The following is a 19,576-nucleotide window of genomic DNA, read 5'->3' on the forward strand; positions in this document are numbered from 1 at the left end:
CAAGAGTCCACTGCTTAACCAACTGAGCCACCCAGGTATCCCTTCAGTTGCCACATTTAAAACGTCTGATAGCCACATATGGCTAGTGGCTACCATAATGGACAGGACAGATATAAAACATGATCAAAATTGCAGAAAGTTCTATTGGACAGCATTTGTCTGAACACATGATAATTCATCCTTTTTATTTATTTTTTTTTTAAAAAGATTTTATTTATTCATTTGACAGGAGAGGGAGCACAAGCAGGGGGAGCCGCAGAGGGAGAGGGAGAAGCAGGCTGGATGAGGGGCTCGATGCCAGGACCCCAGGATCATGATCTGGGCCGAAGGCTGACACTTAACCAACTGAGCCACGCAGGCGCCCCTAATTCAACCTTTTTAATGGTTAAATCAGAAATTGAGACTTAAGTTATTTGGCAGAGGTTGACTCATCAGTCCAGCGCGGTGCTTGAACAATAGTCCAATAAAGCTCAAAGAAAGGATGTATATCTTTTCCACAAAATGAATTGATCTTGTTTTATATTTTTATATTTTATTTTGTTTTTGTTAACCAGTGTAGATTTTTTTCAACCAAAGGACTCTGATAGAGAAACTTGTTCCTAGAAATGGGAGGTTTTAAACCCCTAAAACATGGAATTGAAAAATATTTGGGCACTTAATTTTTAGACCCCTAACACATGGAATTGAAAAATATTTGAGCACTTAAAATCTCTATCTAGCTGTAAGCAAGGAAATCCTTTTTATAACAGAGCAAAGAAACTGAACTGTTGCCTGCAAATCTTGGGTCTTGGACTTCACATAATTTATGAGTTTGCAGCTTTAGGGAATTGGTTAGAATCCTAATCACATCATTTGTATTTCTGATTCTGACTGTGCCTGAAGCCTGTTCTACTCTTCAGATATGCAAACTAGTAAATTATTTCCCATTGTTAAACTAGTTCCACATGGTTTCCTTCAACAACCAGCAGGAAATTACTAACCAATACAAACACTGTGTCAATCACTAAAAGCAGATGAGTTCAGGATTAGTAGCATGCTGAGGAATATGTAAATTTTTACACGCTCTAGACAATTAATGACTAGAGGGCAACTGATAAAAGGCCTGAAAGGCAGGAATAGGTACTACAAGTAAAGTAAGTAAATAATCCATAGGTTCGCATTAAATTATAACCTTCTTCCTATATGACTGCTCAATCCTCTTCAATACGGGTCAGCCCCTTAGACACAACTAAAACTATTAAGGAAAAAATAACCTCATAGGTTATTTAAAAAAGTAAAAAATGTAGTTTTTTCTCAATTTAAAAAATGTTTTATGGTTATCTTTTTTAAAGATTGATTTATTTATTTTAGAGAGAATGAGAACAGGGGCAGGGGGAGAGGGAGAGACAGAATCCTCCAGCAGACTTCCCACTGAACGTGGGGCTCAATCCCAGGACCCTGAGATCATGACCTGAGCCTGAGCCTAAATCAAGAGTCAGATGCTTAACGACTGAGCCACCCAGGTGCCCCTATGGTTCTGTTTTTTTAAACCACTTCCTTGAGGTATAATTGACATATAAAAAGTTGTACATATTTAATGTATACAACTTGATGAGTCTGGGGATAAGTATACATCACCACAATCTATGCCATAAACATGTCACCTCAAAATGTTTCCTCCTGTCTCATTTTCTATCAATAGCAAAATATTAGTTCAAGCTCTTTCTCTTCTGAGAATCTAAGTCAAGTATGCCACACTTCCTCTTGTACCACCAACCCCTGTGCTTAGCAGTTATTGTACCATTAGCAATGTGATTCAATCATCTGTCCTTGAATTTGCTTCCTCTTTGTTAATGACTGGGACTGTGTATTTCATTAGTATAACCTCCACATCTAGTACAGTGTATGGCATACTGTGTTTTTTTTTTTTTTTTTTTTATGTTATGTTAATCAGCATACATTACATCATTAGTTTTTGATGTAGTGTTCCATGATTCATTGTTTGCGTATAAGACCCAGCCATCAAAAGGAATGAAATCATGCCATTTGCAATGACGTGGATGGAACTGGAGGGTATTATGCTGAGTGAAATAAGTCAATCAGAGGAAGTCATGTATCATATGATCTCATGATATGAGGAATTCTTAATCTCAGGAAACAAACTGAGGGTTGCTGGAGTGGTGGGGGTGGGAGGGATGGGGTGGCTGGGTGATAGACATTGGGGTGGGTATGTGCTATGGCATACTGTAGTTTTTTAAAACCATTGAACTCATGCTGAAGCAGTGGCTTTTGAAGTGAATAGAAGCCCTGAAATCATTTCATTCATCTGCCTTATTAATGTGCATAATAAAACTCCATTTGAAAGTTTGGATTTACCAAGGTTAAACAATTATATAGGTAGAAAAATCAAGGCTACCTATCCAATGTGACTTCCACCACTGTTACTTATATGTATGTCTCAAGACTTCTCCTGAGTCCATAACGCATTATATAGTCCATGAATACATTAGCCCTTGAACCATTACTGAAATGTAAGTAAGCAAACTACACTCTATTACTATCTGTTTCTATATTAGCTCCTTTATAGAAATTAAACTACTTTTGATTTTCCTGAGCTTCTTCCCTGCAATTCAGTTGTTCATAGAGCAAAGTGATTGCCTAATAATAAATACAATGATGCCATGTAATTTTCTTCTGAAAAGTCAACCATGTTTCCCTATTTCTCTAAATATGAATTATAGACACCTGGATCTTTCTTTGAACTTCAAATCCAAAGAGTCCTTTCCATGCCAGGATCTTTACATGTGTTATTCCTTCACCATGGACTTGCCTCCATTCCCAATAGTCATGAGCATACCACCAATTTGGACTGACTAGGTCCTATTCACTTTTAGATATCAGCCTGACTGTTCTTTCCTCAGAGAGTTCTCCTGTTAATCACCAGTCTAGGTTTTACACTACATAGCAAGCACATTGTTTCCCGTAACCCTTATCATGTTTCATAATTAAATATGTATTTGTGTGAATGTTGGTTTAATGTCAATGTCCTCTAATAAATCTCCTTTTTTCATAATCATATAAATAATACCTAGGAGAGTGACCAGAGCTGAAAAAGGACTCAATAAATTTTGAATGAATGAATAGAATATATCTTAAGCAGTCTTCAATTTTTATTAAACCCACCTATAATCAAGCTATAGTTAGTTCTAAATGATGCAAACCAAAGGCCATGATTATAGTTTAGGTTTTTTTTAATATTTTGTAATATTTTTTAGCATAGAAAATGATTTCATACCATATATTGTTTAAATTTCTATGAATACAGTGACAAATCATATATAGGAAAAATAAATATCCTACAGGAAATGAGTTGATTACATTTCATTCTAATTCTTAAAATGAATGCTTGATATTTTCTTTATGACTTTTAAAAACAAAAATAAAAGCCTGGATGCATCTGAAGACCCTGTGGCTCAACTTTCAAATTAAATACCTTTGTTATGTGAGATCCAGTGCAATGCAGTGTTCAAAATCCATTGAATAAAAACCAATAAAATAATGAAACAGATATCCTGAGAATATCCTAATACCTATGTTGAAAATTCTTCATTTCCTTAGGGAATATACATGTTGAACTAAATCAGACTTTAGTTAAGAAGTGCAATAAGGTTTTTGGAATGTATACTTCTACTCTTTGATATTTTGGAAATATTTAGATTAATCTCTACTTCTGCATGGAAATATTGAAGCATGGTAAAACTAATACTATTATTTTTTTTTTAAGATTTTATTTATTCATTTGAGACACAGAAATAGAGAGAGAGAGAGCATGAGCAGGGGAAGAGGCAGAGGCAGAGAGAGAAGCAGGCTCCCAGCTGAGCCAGGAGCCCGATGCAGGCTCAATCCCAGGACCCCGGGATCATGACCCGAGCTGAAGGCAGATGCTCAACCATCTGAGCCACCCAGGCACCCTTAATACTATTATTTATATCCAGAACAGATATTAAGAAGATTACCTAATCCAAATATTGTTTCTGTATAAAGAAAAACTTGAGGCAAGATATGACCAATAAAATGGCAAAGCCAAAAAAGACATGTATCTTACTACAAATGGTCAAAATGATGTATAAAAATTAAAAGTTGAAGTATTATATGAGTGAGCTAAAAACAGTGAAAGAGGGGTGCCTGGGTGGCTCAGTCATTAAGCATGTGCCTTCGGTTCAGGTCACGATCCCAGGGTCCTGGGATTGAGCCCCAGGTCGGGCTCCCTGCTCAGCGGAAGTCTGCTTCTCCCTCTCCCACTCCCCCTGCTTGTGTTCCCTCTCTCGCTGTGTCTCTGTCAAATAAATAAATAAATAAATCTTTAAAAAAAAATAAAAATAAAAACAGTGAAAGACAATTCCCAGGAGAAAAGGAAAGGAGAGAAAACTTAGTACGAGGGAGATCATTTCCAGCTGGCAGCCAGCCTCATTCCTCTGGGGGAAATTAAACTGGATGAAAGCTTTGGGTACCAAGAATTTAGTTATTGCATCTCCTGAATATTAGAAGTCACAATTTTCAGTCTCCTCAAGGTATAGAACTCTCAGAATGAAGGTATCTGAAAAAACCAAGACTACTTAAAAACAACTACATGAAATGAAAATTAGACAATTTACCCACCAGCTTCAGAAAGTACAAGGAAGTTAATGGTCTAGTAGAAGTTCTTGATTCTAATAAGAGTTCTGCAATAAACTGAAACCAAAAGTTGTAGCCCTGATGAAAGATATGTTTTATTTTTTGTGTGTGTTTATTGGTGTTACTGTTGTTGCTATTTCCACTGAATGTATGGACAAGAAATTATAGTTAAAATTTAAAAATTAATATTCATTCAGATTTATAAAACCAAGTGGTTGCCAGCAGACAAAAAGATAAGTGACTTTCAATTGATATTTCTTAAGCTATATTTTGGAGGAATCCAACCAAAATCCCTATTCCTACTTATGTATACTATTGAGGACAAATGAATGTAAAATTTTAAAAGGCATATTGGGATCAAATCTCCATGACAGACAGTGAATAAACAAAAGAATTATGCAAATTCATCAAGCACAAACATAAATTAGAAAATTTGAACAAGATTGTTAATTAGTGGTTTGCAATAACTAAAATCCTATGAGAAGAAACAGAAGTAAAAATGAAAGGACAGGTCACTATACAAAAAGGAAAAATGGAACCAAATACGATTAGAAATTTAAAAATATATTTAAATTAATCATGTGTAAGTCAAAGAACATACTAAACATTCAACTTAGAGGATTTGTATGCTAGAAATAAATTTGACAGAAATTATATCAAATAGAAATTTTAGAATGAAACAATAAATGAGGAAATCAAAAATGCAAAGAAACAACATATACTATAGTTCTATAATTAAGTATAAAAATCTCAATAATTATACAAGTACTGATTCTACACTGCTGTGGGTTGAATTTTGTACCAGCAAAATTCATATTTCAAGGTCTAATCCCCAGTACTTTTAGAGATAGGGTTTTTACAGAGCTCATTAAGTTAAAATGAGTTCATTAAGTGGACTCTAATCTGACTGATGTTCATATGAAAAGGGGAAATTTGGACACAGAGATGCATATACATGAAGAATACCATGTGAACATGAAGACAGCTGTCTACAAGCCAAGGAGAATGGCCTTAAAAAAAGTCTTCTCTCAGAAACCACAGAGGAATCAACCCTGCCAACACCTTGATTTCAGATTTCTAGCATCTAGGATGGTGAGACAATAAGTTTCTGTTACAAACCACTCAGTTTAGAGTACTGTGTAATGGCAACCCTACTTACTTAATATACGTACTGAAAGAAATAGAAAGCCAGATAAAGAAAAATAATCAAAGTCTAGACGCATTAGTGCATCTATAGGCCACAAAGAGTGATAATCCTGAAATCAACCTAAGCAAAAGAGGAAATTAAAAATGAAATCACAACAAATTTCTCATCAAAAATAGAATTCACCATACAATATATCTTTAAGGAAACAATAATGGAAAAACTCATCATAGAATCCCATACACACAAAACAATGATTCAGTTAAAAAAAAAAAAAAAAAAAAAAAGCTTTTACTGCTCACATGCTAAATAGAAAATAAATAAATGATTGTATGTAAGCAATAAAAAATAGATATTGGTAAATCTGAATAAATCCAAGCAAAATCTAATGTTTAAATAATTTTAATCATGAAAAACTTAGAAAGTACTTTTTTAATGAGGAAAAAGATATTAGACAAATATAATATGAAAAATGGAAAGCAGAGTGTTTAAATATCCTAAAGTATTTCTATTGTTTAGGATTATGGTAAAGGTATTAACTTTAAACTTTATAAAGTATATCAGTTAACCAAAAAAATCCTAGAAGGGAGCACAGGCAGTAATTTCTCTGTAATCTGCCATAGCCACATTTTTCTTTTTCTCTTTTTTCTTTCTTTCTTTCTTTCTTTCTTTCTTTCTTTCTTTCTTTCTTTCTTTCTTTCTTTCTGAGAGAGAGAGTGAGTGGGAGGTGGGGATGAGTGGGAGAGAGAGAGAGAGAGAGAATTTTAAGCAGGTTTCAGGTCCAGCACAGAGCCCAGTGTGGGGCTTGATCTAATGACCCTGAGATCATAACCTGAGCCGAAATCGAGAGAGAGATGCTTAACTGACTGAGCCACCCAAGCACCCTGATAGCAAAATTTTTCTAGATATGTCTTCTCAGGCGAGGGAAGTAAAAGCAAAAATAAACTATTTGGACTATATCAAAATACAAAGCTTCTGCACACCAAAGGAAACAATCAACAAAACTAAAAGGCAACCTACTGAATGGGAGAAGATATTTGTAAATGATATATCCAATAAAGGGTTGGTATCCAAAATATATAAAGAACTTATACAACTCAACACCCTAAAAACAAATAATCCAATTAAAAATGGGCAGAAGACATGAACAGACATTTCTCCAAAGAAGAAAATACAGATGGCCAACAGGCACCTGAAAAGATGCTCAACATCCTCATCATCAGGGAAATGCAAACCAAAGATATAAGATATCACCTTACACCTGTCAAAATGGCTAAGATCAAAAACACAAGAAGCAAGTGTTCCCTAGGATGTGGAGAAAAAGGAACCTCTTGTACTATTGGTGCCAATGCAAACTGATGCAGCCACTGTGGAAAACAATATGAAGGTGCCTCAAAAGTTAAAATAGAACTACCCTATGATCTGGTAATCACACTACTGAGTATTTACCCAAAGAATGCAAAAACACTATTTCAAAGGGATACATGCACCCTGATGTTTATAGCAGTGTTATTTACAATAGGCAAGTAAAGGAAGGAGCCCAAGTGTCCATTGACTGATGAATGGATAAAGAAGTGGTATGTATCTCTATCTATCTATATATCTATCTATCTATATACATATATGTATACATACAATGGAGTATTACTCAGCCAAAGAATGAAATCTTGCCTTTTGGAAAGACATGGATGAAGCTAGAAAGTATTATGCTAAGTAAAATAAATCAGTCAGAGAAAGACAAATACCATATGATTTCATTCATATGTGTAATTTAAGAAACAAAACAAAGGATTAAAGGAAAATAAAGAGAGAAAGCTAGAGACAAACCAAGAAATAGACTCTTAACTATAGAGAATAAACTGATGGTTGCTTTATTAAAAGCAACAAACACATAGAAGATAAGCAAGGAATTTTAGTAAAATAAAGGAGCTAAGAAATCACTTGCCAATTTTTTCAAGTAATAGAAAACAATGATGCTCAAAATAATTAAGTGACCTCTTCTTGGTGGAGGAAGTGGATGGTGGGTTGGGTGAAATAGGTGATAGGGATGAAAGAGTACACCTGTCATGATGAGCACTGGGTAATGTGTGGAACTGTTGAATCACTATATTACACTTGAAACTAATATGCACTCTATGTTAACTACACTGGAATTAAAATTTAAAAAATCAAGTATATGAATTAAAAAGAAATGGGACACAGTTATATTTCAGAAAGAAATACATTGAACCCAAAATCAGATTCACATTAGAACTTCCATGAATGGTTGACCATTTTTCCTTTTGGGCCCCGTTTTCAATTAAAATGATAAAATCTGTTTATAACTGTATTGATATAAAGACTAATATAATACAGCCTAAATAATATATATTTTCATATTTTATTCTGATTTGAAAATGCATTAAAACATTTTCTAGGCCCTTTAAGTATCATGAACCCTATTGATGATGCCAACTATAACTAATAGACAATTTAGCCCTGGCAAAATTTGTTTCTAGACATTGCCAAAGCTCCCAGGGATGAAAGTCACTTCTGGGTTAGCACCACTGATACACACACACACACACACACACAGATGGATATGTTTATATAGTAATATAAAGTTCACAATGTGAATAAATATAAATGTCATGGCCATGGCATATGTAGTATGACCTTTAAAAATTGTCAGTGTAGCATTAAGAAATGCATTAATTAACTTAAACATTTTAAGTTATATTTAAATAATAAAATATCACATATTCTCTAAAAATGTAATTAACCTTAATGATACCTGATTTCTTTAAAAAAAGATCCTAAATCTGTACAAATTAAATGAAATATACACCAAATCAAAATCCCCTTTTATGCATCCAATTTCTTGTAGAACTGGATCTAAATAGTTAAATTTCCACAATAAATATTTGAAAAGTTCCATTTCCATATAGAACTGTGTGTCATAATTAATTTCACACGACATCATGTCATCACATTGTCATCTATATAAAATTCAAATGTCATGTTTTGATACACGAAGTTTTCTATTTCAAGGAAGTTATGATAAAAATGTTCATAAAATTATCATTTTGACAGTATTAGATGACAATTGGGACCTTTCCCTGCTGCACACTTAATTTTTAATTCAGAGCTCATAATGATATTAGAGATATCATACATTCTTTTCTTAAAAGCTTGAACCTTCCCTATCCTTTCTACATGATTTATTCTCTCTTTAACCTCAAAATCATTTATTTAATTTGAAACTACAGCACTTCATATTAAAAGAGATTTGAAAGTTCTCTTTTAAAGAGAGAAAAAAAAGTATAGAATGATGGCAGTAATAGTGATGATGAGAGAAGAATTTCATGCACTGTTTATTAGAAACTGATTCTCATTATAGAATCAGATACGTTACAATTCCTTCTTTGGCACTACCATAACTAATCCCGTGAAGAAGAAGAGGTCACTTACCTGTTCTGAGCATTGTTGCTTTCTATTACTTGATTGATTTGACAAGATGATTTCTTAGCTCCTTTATTTTACTAAATTTCCTTGCTTATCTTCTACATGTTAGTTGTTTTTAATAAAGAAATTTAAGAATAATTGTGTATAGTCTATACTCATCTATTCAGGATAGGATGCGGATAGGGAGAGAGTGGTAGAATTTTAGTAACTAAACTCTTAATAGATGTAAGCAATAGCTTCTACAAGTTATGGTTTATATCTAGAAAAAAATCTAATAGTTATAAACAGAGGAGATACACCATAAATGTAAGAAAGTGAAGATGGAAAATATAATTCATTTGCTTATTCTGAAAAATTTTAAGTTTTTATTATCAAATGTATCTTTAATGTCAATAGAGCCCTACACCTAAACATAAAGTTGTGAATAGACTAAATATCTTAGCCTAAAATGCACTGCTAAGTAGAAACACACCTTTTAGTCTCTGACCTCTTATCTATGATTTTTATTCCATTCTCCTTAATTATCAAATAATGCAATGTAAAAAATATCCACTTACAGATACCCTAGAAAAACAGAATTTTCTTTACTTTTTATATAAGAATGCCTGGCTGGTTAAAGAAGTAATCTTCTATTATATTATTCAAATGAAAATAATACATACTTATGGAGCAAAGCATATAGCTAATCACAAGGAGTTACCACTGGAAATATATAAAGCCTATTGCCAGCAGACATTATTTGCAGCAGGCATTAACAGACATTATTTGCAATGTATATTTTTAGGTAAATTCTACCAATTACATATGTTTAAATATTTCTAACATAAACTAGTTGGAGTCAATACACTTTGCAATTACAACCTGCACCTCTAGGGTACAATCTATCAGGAAACATGAGACACAGACATAAAACAGCCAATAGCGAGTGGCGAAAAAACAGAAATTCAACTGTATTCGAAGTTATAATTTCTGGTCTCTAACATAAACATTTCCACTTTCACACCATAAGCTATATATGTTAAGGCCTGAAGAATGTATTTTTATCTACTGTCACTAATTCTGAACACCAATAACCTCAAATATCAGAAGACTCCAAGTCAAATACAATATGGTTTAGTCAAGGGGCGCCTGGGTGGCTCAGTCAGTTGAGCGTCTGCCTTTAGCTCAGATCATGATCCAGGGGTTCTGGGATGGAGCCCCATGTCGGGTTCCTTGCTCATTGGGGAGTTAGCTTTTCCCTCTCCCTCTGCCCCTATCCCCCACTCATGCTCTCTCTGTCACTCTCTCTCTCAAATAAATAAATAAAATCTTTTAAAAAAAACATGGTTTAGTCAAAGAATGCTAGGACTTTCTTGTCTTTCTTATTCTAGCCATTCTGACAGATGAAATGAAATATTGCCTTACCTCTGTCAGAGTGGCTGGAATCAAAAAGAAAAGTAATAGCAAGTGTTGGCAAGGACTGGAGAAAAAGGAACCCTCCTGCACTGTTGGTGGGGATGTAGACTAGTGCAGTCACTGTGGAAAAGAGTATGGAGTTTCCTAAAAATTTAAAAATATAATTACCAAAAAAACAAAAAAATAGAATTACCATATGATCCAGTAATTACACTAGTGTATATTTACCCAAAGAAAACAAAAACACTAATTCAAAGAGATACATGCACCCCTATTTTTATTCAGCATTATTTACAATAGCAAGGATAGGGAAGAAATTCAAGTGGTTGATGGTTAAATGGGTAAGGAAGATGTGGTATGGGTATATGAAGGAATATTACTCAGTCATAAAAAAGAATGAGATCTTGCCATGTGCAACAACATGGGTGGACCTAGACAGTATAATGTAAGTGAAATAAGTAAAACAGAGAAAGACAAATACCATATGATTTCACTCATATATGAAATTTAAAAAACAAAACAAACAAAGAAAAAAGAGATCAATGAACAAATGAAGAAGTGACTCTTAAATACAGAGAACAAACTGGTAGTTGCCAGAGAGGTGGGTGACAGGATGTGTAAAATAAAGAGTATTAAGAGTACTCTTGTCATGATGAGCACTGAGTAATGCATAGAACCACTGAATCATTATACTCTATAACTGAAACTAATATAACTCTATATTGTAATTATACATCGACAAAGAAAATATTGGGGAAAGATAAAGAACAAAAAAAAATGCCAGGAATTACTATGTTAAAATAATAAATTTTTATAAATCAGAAATTATAAACAAAGTCCAAAGACAAATGGCAACTGTGAAAAAACTACTGATAACTTATATCATTGGCAAGAAATTATTGTACCTATTACATAAAGAACTATTAGTATTGATAAGTTAAAGAGTCTAACAAAAGAATATAATATCAAGGGACATGAACAGTTAGTAAAAAAAACTTGTATCCCTCAAATATGAAATGATGGTCAATTTCACTCCTAATAAGAGAAACATACATTAAAAGTACACAAAGATGCTATTTTTCACCTATTATATTTGCAAAATTCCAAGTTTTACAATCCCATTATTGGCACTGCTGTAGAGAAATAGTCACTTTTCTACATCAGGGAGAGAAGTGCAAAATACTGCAGTACCTACGGAAGGGGATCTAGTAGTACCTACCAAAATTAAAGATTTATTTATCTGAATCAGAATCTCACCTTTGGAAATTTCTCCCACAGACATACCTATATGTATGTTAAATGTGTGTAGAACACTCATTATATAATCGCATGAAATAGCAACAAAACAACAACAATAAAAATTAAAACATGGGAGTTAATAAACATTCATTAAAATATCTACGGGTGAATGGTACTCCAGTGAAAATGATGAAGTCAAAAATTTTACCATTTGAAAATTTCAAAATTTTCAAAAATTCTATCCATCATAAAGGCAATTATTAGTGGGATTTTTGTTTCAATAATTTCAAATAATTATCACAACCGTTAACATGGCTACAAAAGTTTATACTCAGGGAGCACTTTCCGTGAATTACCATTCGATCATTACAACAGGCACTGAGATAGATACTGTATGTGTTAAGATGAAGCAGTCCTAGAACTTGCTTCTAAAGTATTCACAATATACTAAGTGAGGTAGACATCTTAACTAGAAGCTCACAAACATTTCCTGCAAATGCCATTAGTAAATATTTTAGACTTTGGGTACCTTACTTTCTTTGTCCACCTCTTCATTCTACCATTGTAGCTTGAAAATAGCCATATACAATACATATATGCAGTGTGGCTATATTTAAAAAAACACATTAGTCGTGGAAACTGATATTTGAATATCACATAATTCCCATATGTCATAAATTTTTTTTAAAAAAATTCAAGAATTTAAAAATGAAAACAAACAACACAAAACTTGTTTAGTATGTTGACAATATCAAAATGTGCACAGGCTGAATTTGGCACACAGACTATAGTTTAACTGACCCATGATCTAAACCATAAACTAAACTTTATAGTTGAATTAGTATCAGAAATACCAAACAGTATTTCCCAGTTTTACCTTTAAGGAAACAGAAATACAGGGAATGAAAGAGACTTGCCAGCCATAAGACAGATAATAAGCAGAGAAGCTATAACTCAAACCTAGCTCTTTGCTTAGTAATCATTGGTATCTCATGAAGACAATGAGTCTATTCCAATGTTAGGTGTTTATGGATGGCATAAATTTTAGAAATTGTGTGATAACTTATATAAAATTATATCCTCAGTTATAATGGGATTCATTCAGCACTGTTCATGTAAAAATCAAGTTTTTTTACATGATTTTTAGAAAAGAAAAAACACTTTTGTTTTAAAATTATAATGCCATTACTATATAAATTGTTCTAGGAGGAAAGGACTTACTTTCTAACCAGTGTGCTATTATATTTCCCCTACCCTAACCCTTCGATTATTTAAAAAACTTCTTTAAGTCCGTAAGATATGTAAAAAGATTTTTAATAATTCCATGAGATCAAATTCATGATATATATCCATGCTAGTTTTGCTATTTGATCTTTCATGGTCAATACCATCAGGAAAAATATGGATTATACATTATATATACATATATATGTATAATTATAGGTATGTATAATGGTGTATATATATTATGCATGAATATGTATAATTCTACTATTTACCATTAGAAATAGCTCTATGATCATGGTCTTAGCCACATACAAAAGTCTTAGTGGTGAGCAATATATATTGACTACTGTCAACAAAATAAACGCCTTCATAATAATCCAATCATTGACTAGAAAACACTAAAAAACTTATAAGAAATATATGAGAAGTTGGTATGTATCAAAACACTTAGGAGTTTGAGCCCTAATCAAAAGCCCAATTAAAGTTGTTTTATAATGTGAAATATAACTGCAGATATACAAAATTATAATCAAGAGCTCAAGGATAATTTAAAATATGTTTACATAATACATCTATAAAAATACTATTTTAATACAAAAACTGCATTTCATGACTACTAATTATTTCTACTGACACAACTGCTGTCATTTCTGTGGCAGAAAAGGTCCAAGTTGATAATTTTCAGTTCTTTCTCATGCTCATAGTAATTGTAATGATTCTATTTTTTATTTATAAGTGCTATGAAAATACATAGCTGGTTCCTTATGAATGTATTTGTGTGAAATATAAATTTACATCTTGAACCAATTAAAATAATGGGGCAAAGAGCATTATTTTAATCACGTATGGATTGAGCTTTGTAGTCTTTAAAAAATCAGTTATGTTTTTATGTATGTATGTAGTAATAGATAAGTGGAAAGAATCTATACAATCAAGATAGAATTTCTCATAAAGGAAGATTAGAATAGAGTAGAAAGACTAAGTGAGTGGATCAGGTCAGATAGTGAAGAAGAGAACCACATCCTTGGATATGACCATTTATATTTGTCTACTGATTCTGTAAACAATAGAACAGATACCAATTTCTACAGAACCTCCACAAATATGAACAGCTTCACAGACCTCCACCCCCTCCTGGTTGGTAACAAGCTCTCAACCATATGTTCATTGGCACTCAAGCCCAGAAAGAATGTTTGAAATTGATCTACCTATTATGGCTACATCGTTTACCAAACGAGATGATGCAAGAGGAAATGAAAGTTGTCTAATCTGTCCCTTTCCAGCAAATTTTTTTTTCAGTTAGATTGAAATGACAAGAAATATACATAACAGAATATTTATGATAATAAAATATGTTTTCCTTTTGGTATACACTTAAAGGGGGGAAGTTTTTTGTTTCTTATTTTTCTCCTTTTCAAGGATAATAAATTATTATAGAAAAGCATTTTGGAGTTCATAACCAAATTAACTTTCAAGTAATTTAGTATATTATGTTTTTATTTCAGCACATCTTTTTCCATTTACTTTATCGAATACTTTGTAGAAAAAAAAAAAGGAAATGATGAAGATGAGTTGCTTCATCTCATTTTAATGTGCATATAAGAAAATTATAGAATTGTTTCAGATCTTTTTTTATGTACCACATTCTGACTCTGCAGCTCCTGTTGGCTGTGGAAAATACAGCTGCAACCCAGTGCATCCCTGTTGGATGAGGGGTAAAGCAGATGGCTTGTGATCCTACACTGCCTACATATGAGGGAAGTACCATGGCTTGGATGGAGTACTATTTTTTTCTTCTTTTCTTTTCTTTTCTTTCTTTTTTTTTAGTACTAACAGTGCTAAAGTGAAAATAAATAGTCAAGCAGAGAGATGGAATTCACTGAGCCTGCAGTCATGGAGATTCTACTGCTATGCTTACTGTTTCTCCCAGAGGTACTGAACAAACCTAAGTGGCTGCTTCCAATGATCCGTAATTCATCAGAAGGTCTCTCCATCTCCCACTCTATTCTCTACCCTGGAGCCTACATGACACACGGTTAAGCTGTCCCCTATTACTGAGCACACAATTTCCTAACGGTTTGATAAGCCATTAAATTGTCTTGTATTTTCCAGAGAAAGGGAAGTTCGTCTGAAGTTACTGATTATTTTATCAACTTCATTCTTTTGGAATGTTAATAAAATCAGTACATCCTGTGTATACCAAATGTATATTTAAAATATATATCAGCATTTATGTGGAAATTAATTTGGGGAATTGAAAAAAATATCCATGTGCTTTTAAAAAATGACTTAAATTCAAATACAATTCCTGTAACAATTAATAAAAATAAATCAGGTGTCTTGAAAAAGTGTGCTCTTTTTGCTTCATGTGCATTAGCAATAGATTAAAAAATATAAATATCAATGCACCAATAAATGACTTTGTGAATTTCAATATACCTTCATGGTAATAAAGACAAAATTATTCAATTGTGCGTTCAATTAAATATTTCCATTTTATACAAAATAATGTAAAGAGTAATATACTGGTGAAGAACATTCAGTCCTGCATGTATGGACTAATGTTTAGGGAGAGGTGACATGGCTGGTAAAGCTCATTTTTTTACAGTCATTATTTTAAACCCTTTAGTAGAAGTAATAGTATTCTATAGCATATTTCATTCTACTTCCCATGTCTTTTCAAAACCAACCCAACCCCACTCTCGTCTTATCCCATAATTTCTTAGAATAAGAAAATAAAAATAACAAAAACTTACTTTTCCAACATACTGAGGATCTGGTCCCATATGTTCTTCTAAAACAAAGAACTGATTCCAAACCCATCCCCTTTTGGGACGATGGTGGACTTCGGTTTCACCTTCAATATGTTTGGTCTGGTTTCTGGTCACCTTGATGGAGCTGTGGTGAGCAGTTCCATAACACCTCTGCACAAAACAGAGACACACTAGGACTGGACAGATGCAAGATGTGCTCGTAATTTTCATTGTAAGATAGCTTTCCAGTTCACAGTCTCCTTTCTTTTCCTTGTCAGTTATAAATGCTTAGTGCGCATTCAAGAGAGAAGCCAGAGCATCTTTTGAAAGGACAGTCCAAAGTAAATTGTTTAGCGTGTCCATGATTTAACTGCCCATCAGGGAAAGGTCAGACTACATTTACATCCTGAAACACTTGGAGAATCAAAGCTGTAGTTGTCTGATTCCAAATCTTCACAGTAAGTGAACACGGACAACCATTTTCTACCTAATGGAAAGAGAGAAAATGATATATATTACAAAACATGGTAGCTTTAAGTATTTTCTCTGAATGCAAATTATACTATTTTGTAGTGTGATGCTGATAAGTAAAGAATATATACAAATTCTTTTGGAAATACATGCAAACATGCATACACATAGTCATACATAAGCCTGCATACTGCATACATTTTTATAAGGACCTCCCTATCTGTACTGTTCTCAATATTTAAAAACAAATGTATATAATATATATATTAGTATTTATATACATATATTTATTTGTATATATATTTTATTTTAAAATAATTTATGTATTTGAATATTTGTGCATATATACATATATATGCATATTTGTATATTTATATATGTATGTATGTATAAAATCCTTTGAAACAACAGAAATGCAGCCCTTGGGAGTGCAGAAATGCTCAGAAACTGACCATGAGTATCTGCACAGGTGTAATATGATCTCTTAGAATATGGGATCTATTAGGCACTCCACAGTAAGTGTAAATTTTGTTTGCTTTTGTGTTTATTTTGTTTTTTTGTTAAATGTGATACAAATTCACAACACATACTATACTTGGATTACATGCTACATGTGACTCACTGTACTTCAACAAAATACTCAAAATACTTTAGAGTTGAAAACTGTCATAGATCAATCAAGTAGGTACTTGAATTGCTTAATAAGTACAATAGAAAAAAATAAAACACAGCAGAAAGGAACATGGCTGAAAAAAAAATGTATGCGATTTAAAATAACTCCATACATGGATATCAGATTGGCACAGCTGAATGTAAGTGAGAGAGCATCATTTGGCTGAATTATAGCTTGACTGAATTTTGAGAGGTCTGCAGATAATACTCCAGGGTGTTGTCTTCATATATAGGCAAAACAGATTTCAAGCTTGGGGATGACATTACACATAATTCTAGCAGCTATGTAAAGAAAGGTAAAAGGAACAAAATAATGGTGGCAAAAATAGCAGGAGGAAATGCTTTGATTTTTAAATAAGAGATATTGAGGACTTGGACTTAGATTTTAGTACAATTGGACAATAAAGCAAAACTTAAGACACATTTCTGGAAGAGAAAAGAGGATAAGGGAAAAAAAGTTGACCCTGAAATTATTAGCTTATAAAAACATGAAATTGTGTAGCAAATTTTGCTGTATTTGTATATGTGATTTATTTATTTTTTTAAAGATTTTATTTATTTGACAGAGAGAGAGAGAGAGCACAAACAGGGGGAGTGGCAGGCAGAGGGAGAGCAAGAAGCAATCTCCCCGCTGAGTGGGGAGCCTGATGCAGGGCTTGATCCCAGACTCTAGGATCATGACCTGAGCAGAAGGTAGATGCTTAACTGATGGAGCCACCCAGGCGCCCCTATCAGTGTGTTTTAATATGTATTTAGAAAAAAAAAAAAAATTGGATTCAAGATTATGGCTGCTCTAGCTAGTAAAAATATTAGGTGAATCACTTTCTCATTTCATAAAATTCACCCCGGTACACCAACACAAACTGAAATGTAGGTCTGAAAGAATTATAAGGTAGATGACATGATGACATAAAGATTTAACAAACTGAATACAAATAAGTCGCCATGATAATTCTTTCACACAATTGAGAAAAATATTTATATCAAGTAGGGAATGCAAAAAATCTCACATGAGACTTAGAATATGGTGCTTTTCTCTATCAGTATCTCTCCTCATAAATTAGGGTTAATGGTTATGCTTTTTTACCAGTTGTGCAAGAACTGTATTGATTAGAACTAGGATTTCCTTTTAATTATCTGGTAAATATAACTTGAAGTTTGCAATATTTTATGGAAGCAAAGATAAATATTTCACTGATTGAAATTAAAAATGACTCAAAAACACTATTTTTCAGTTTTTTAAATTTAATTTTACTTTTTTTTAATGGGCGAAAGACCTTAACAGACATCTCACCATAGAAGATATACAGATAGCAAATAAGCATATGAAAAGATAGTCCATATCATATGCCGTCAGGGAAATGCAGTTAAAACAATGATAAGATACCACTACATACCCACTAGAATGGTAAAAATCTGGAACACTGACAATACCAAATACTTATGAGGATGAAGAGCAACGGGAATTCTCATTCATGAGTGGTGGGAATACAAAATGGCAATACTTTGGAAGTCAATTTGGTGGTTTCTTACAAAACTAAACATACTCTTTCATAAAACCAGCAATTGTTCTTCTTGCTATTTACGCAAAAGAGTTGAAAACTTATGTCCACACAAAAACCTGCATGTGAATATTTATAGCAACTTTGTTCATAATTGCCAAAACTTGGAAGCACCAAGATGTTCTTCAGTAGGTGAATGGATAAATAAACTGGTAGAGCCAGACAATGGAATATTATTCAGCACTACAAAGAAATGAACTATCAAATCTTGAGAAGACATGGAAAAAACTTAAATGCATAGGACTAAATAAATGTAAGAAGTCAATCTAACATATTTTTAATATGTTAAAATACCATTGCAGCTCCAACATGATGAGAGCACTGGAAAGAAAGTCAGAAAAAAACAGGTTTTCTTTCCTTTGTTTATTCCCCAACAATGTACTTATAGTACAAACCTATGAATCATCTAATTTCTTTGAGTCTCAATTTTCTCATTTACCAAAATTTGTGGCTTGAATAATTGATTTTAATATTCTTTCCAGTCTAATAAATTACTTGAATTTTATATACTTTTTATGTATCAACAGACAATTTTCAAGTCACAGATTTTGGAAAAGAAACTTTAGTCATTCTTCTTAGAAGGCAAATTGATGATGGGGGCACCTGGGTGGCTCAGTCGTTAAACATCTGCCTTTGGCTCAGGTCATGGTCCCAGGGTCCTGGGATCGAGCCCCGGCATCAGGCTCCCTGCTCCGTGGGAAGCCTGCTTCTCCCTCTCCCACTCCCCCTGCTTGTGTTCCCTCTCTGGCTGTGTCTCTCTCTGTCAAATAAATAAATAAAATCTTAAAAGAAAAAAAAAAAGAAGTCAAATTGATGAATATAGAGAAGGTGCTATCTTAATACTTTCACACCACTTGGTGTGATTTTTAAATGAAATTAACATCTTTGCCCTTTATGTTAAGTTGTTTAACAAAGCATAATTCATGAGTGAAAGTGAAGAAAGTGGTTTTTGTAATGCATTACAGATATGTAGAATGAGTGTGTTCTTTATAATATTGATCTTGCCTGGCATTCCA

The 19,576-nt window shown here is 33.0% G+C and overlaps 1 protein-coding gene across 4 annotated transcripts in view; it reads right to left on the reverse strand.

Annotated features, from left to right (window-relative positions):
* Positions 1 to 19,576, reverse strand: part of CDH18 (cadherin 18) — a 574,093-nt gene that overhangs the window by 293,041 nt on the left and 261,476 nt on the right. For all 4 annotated transcript variants that reach the window (XM_032415422.1, XM_032415421.1, XM_032415424.1 and 1 more), the window contains exon 2: positions 15,859 to 16,342. In XM_032415422.1, coding sequence (XP_032271313.1) covers positions 15,859 to 16,086 — 228 coding nt within the window. In that variant the 5' untranslated portion in view covers positions 16,087 to 16,342. The remainder of the gene's footprint in view (positions 1 to 15,858; positions 16,343 to 19,576) is intronic.

The sequence above is a fragment of the Phoca vitulina genome, unplaced genomic scaffold (genome assembly GCF_004348235.1).
Source record: "Phoca vitulina isolate PV1807 unplaced genomic scaffold, GSC_HSeal_1.0 scaffold17, whole genome shotgun sequence".
NCBI lineage: Eukaryota > Metazoa > Chordata > Mammalia > Carnivora > Phocidae > Phoca > Phoca vitulina.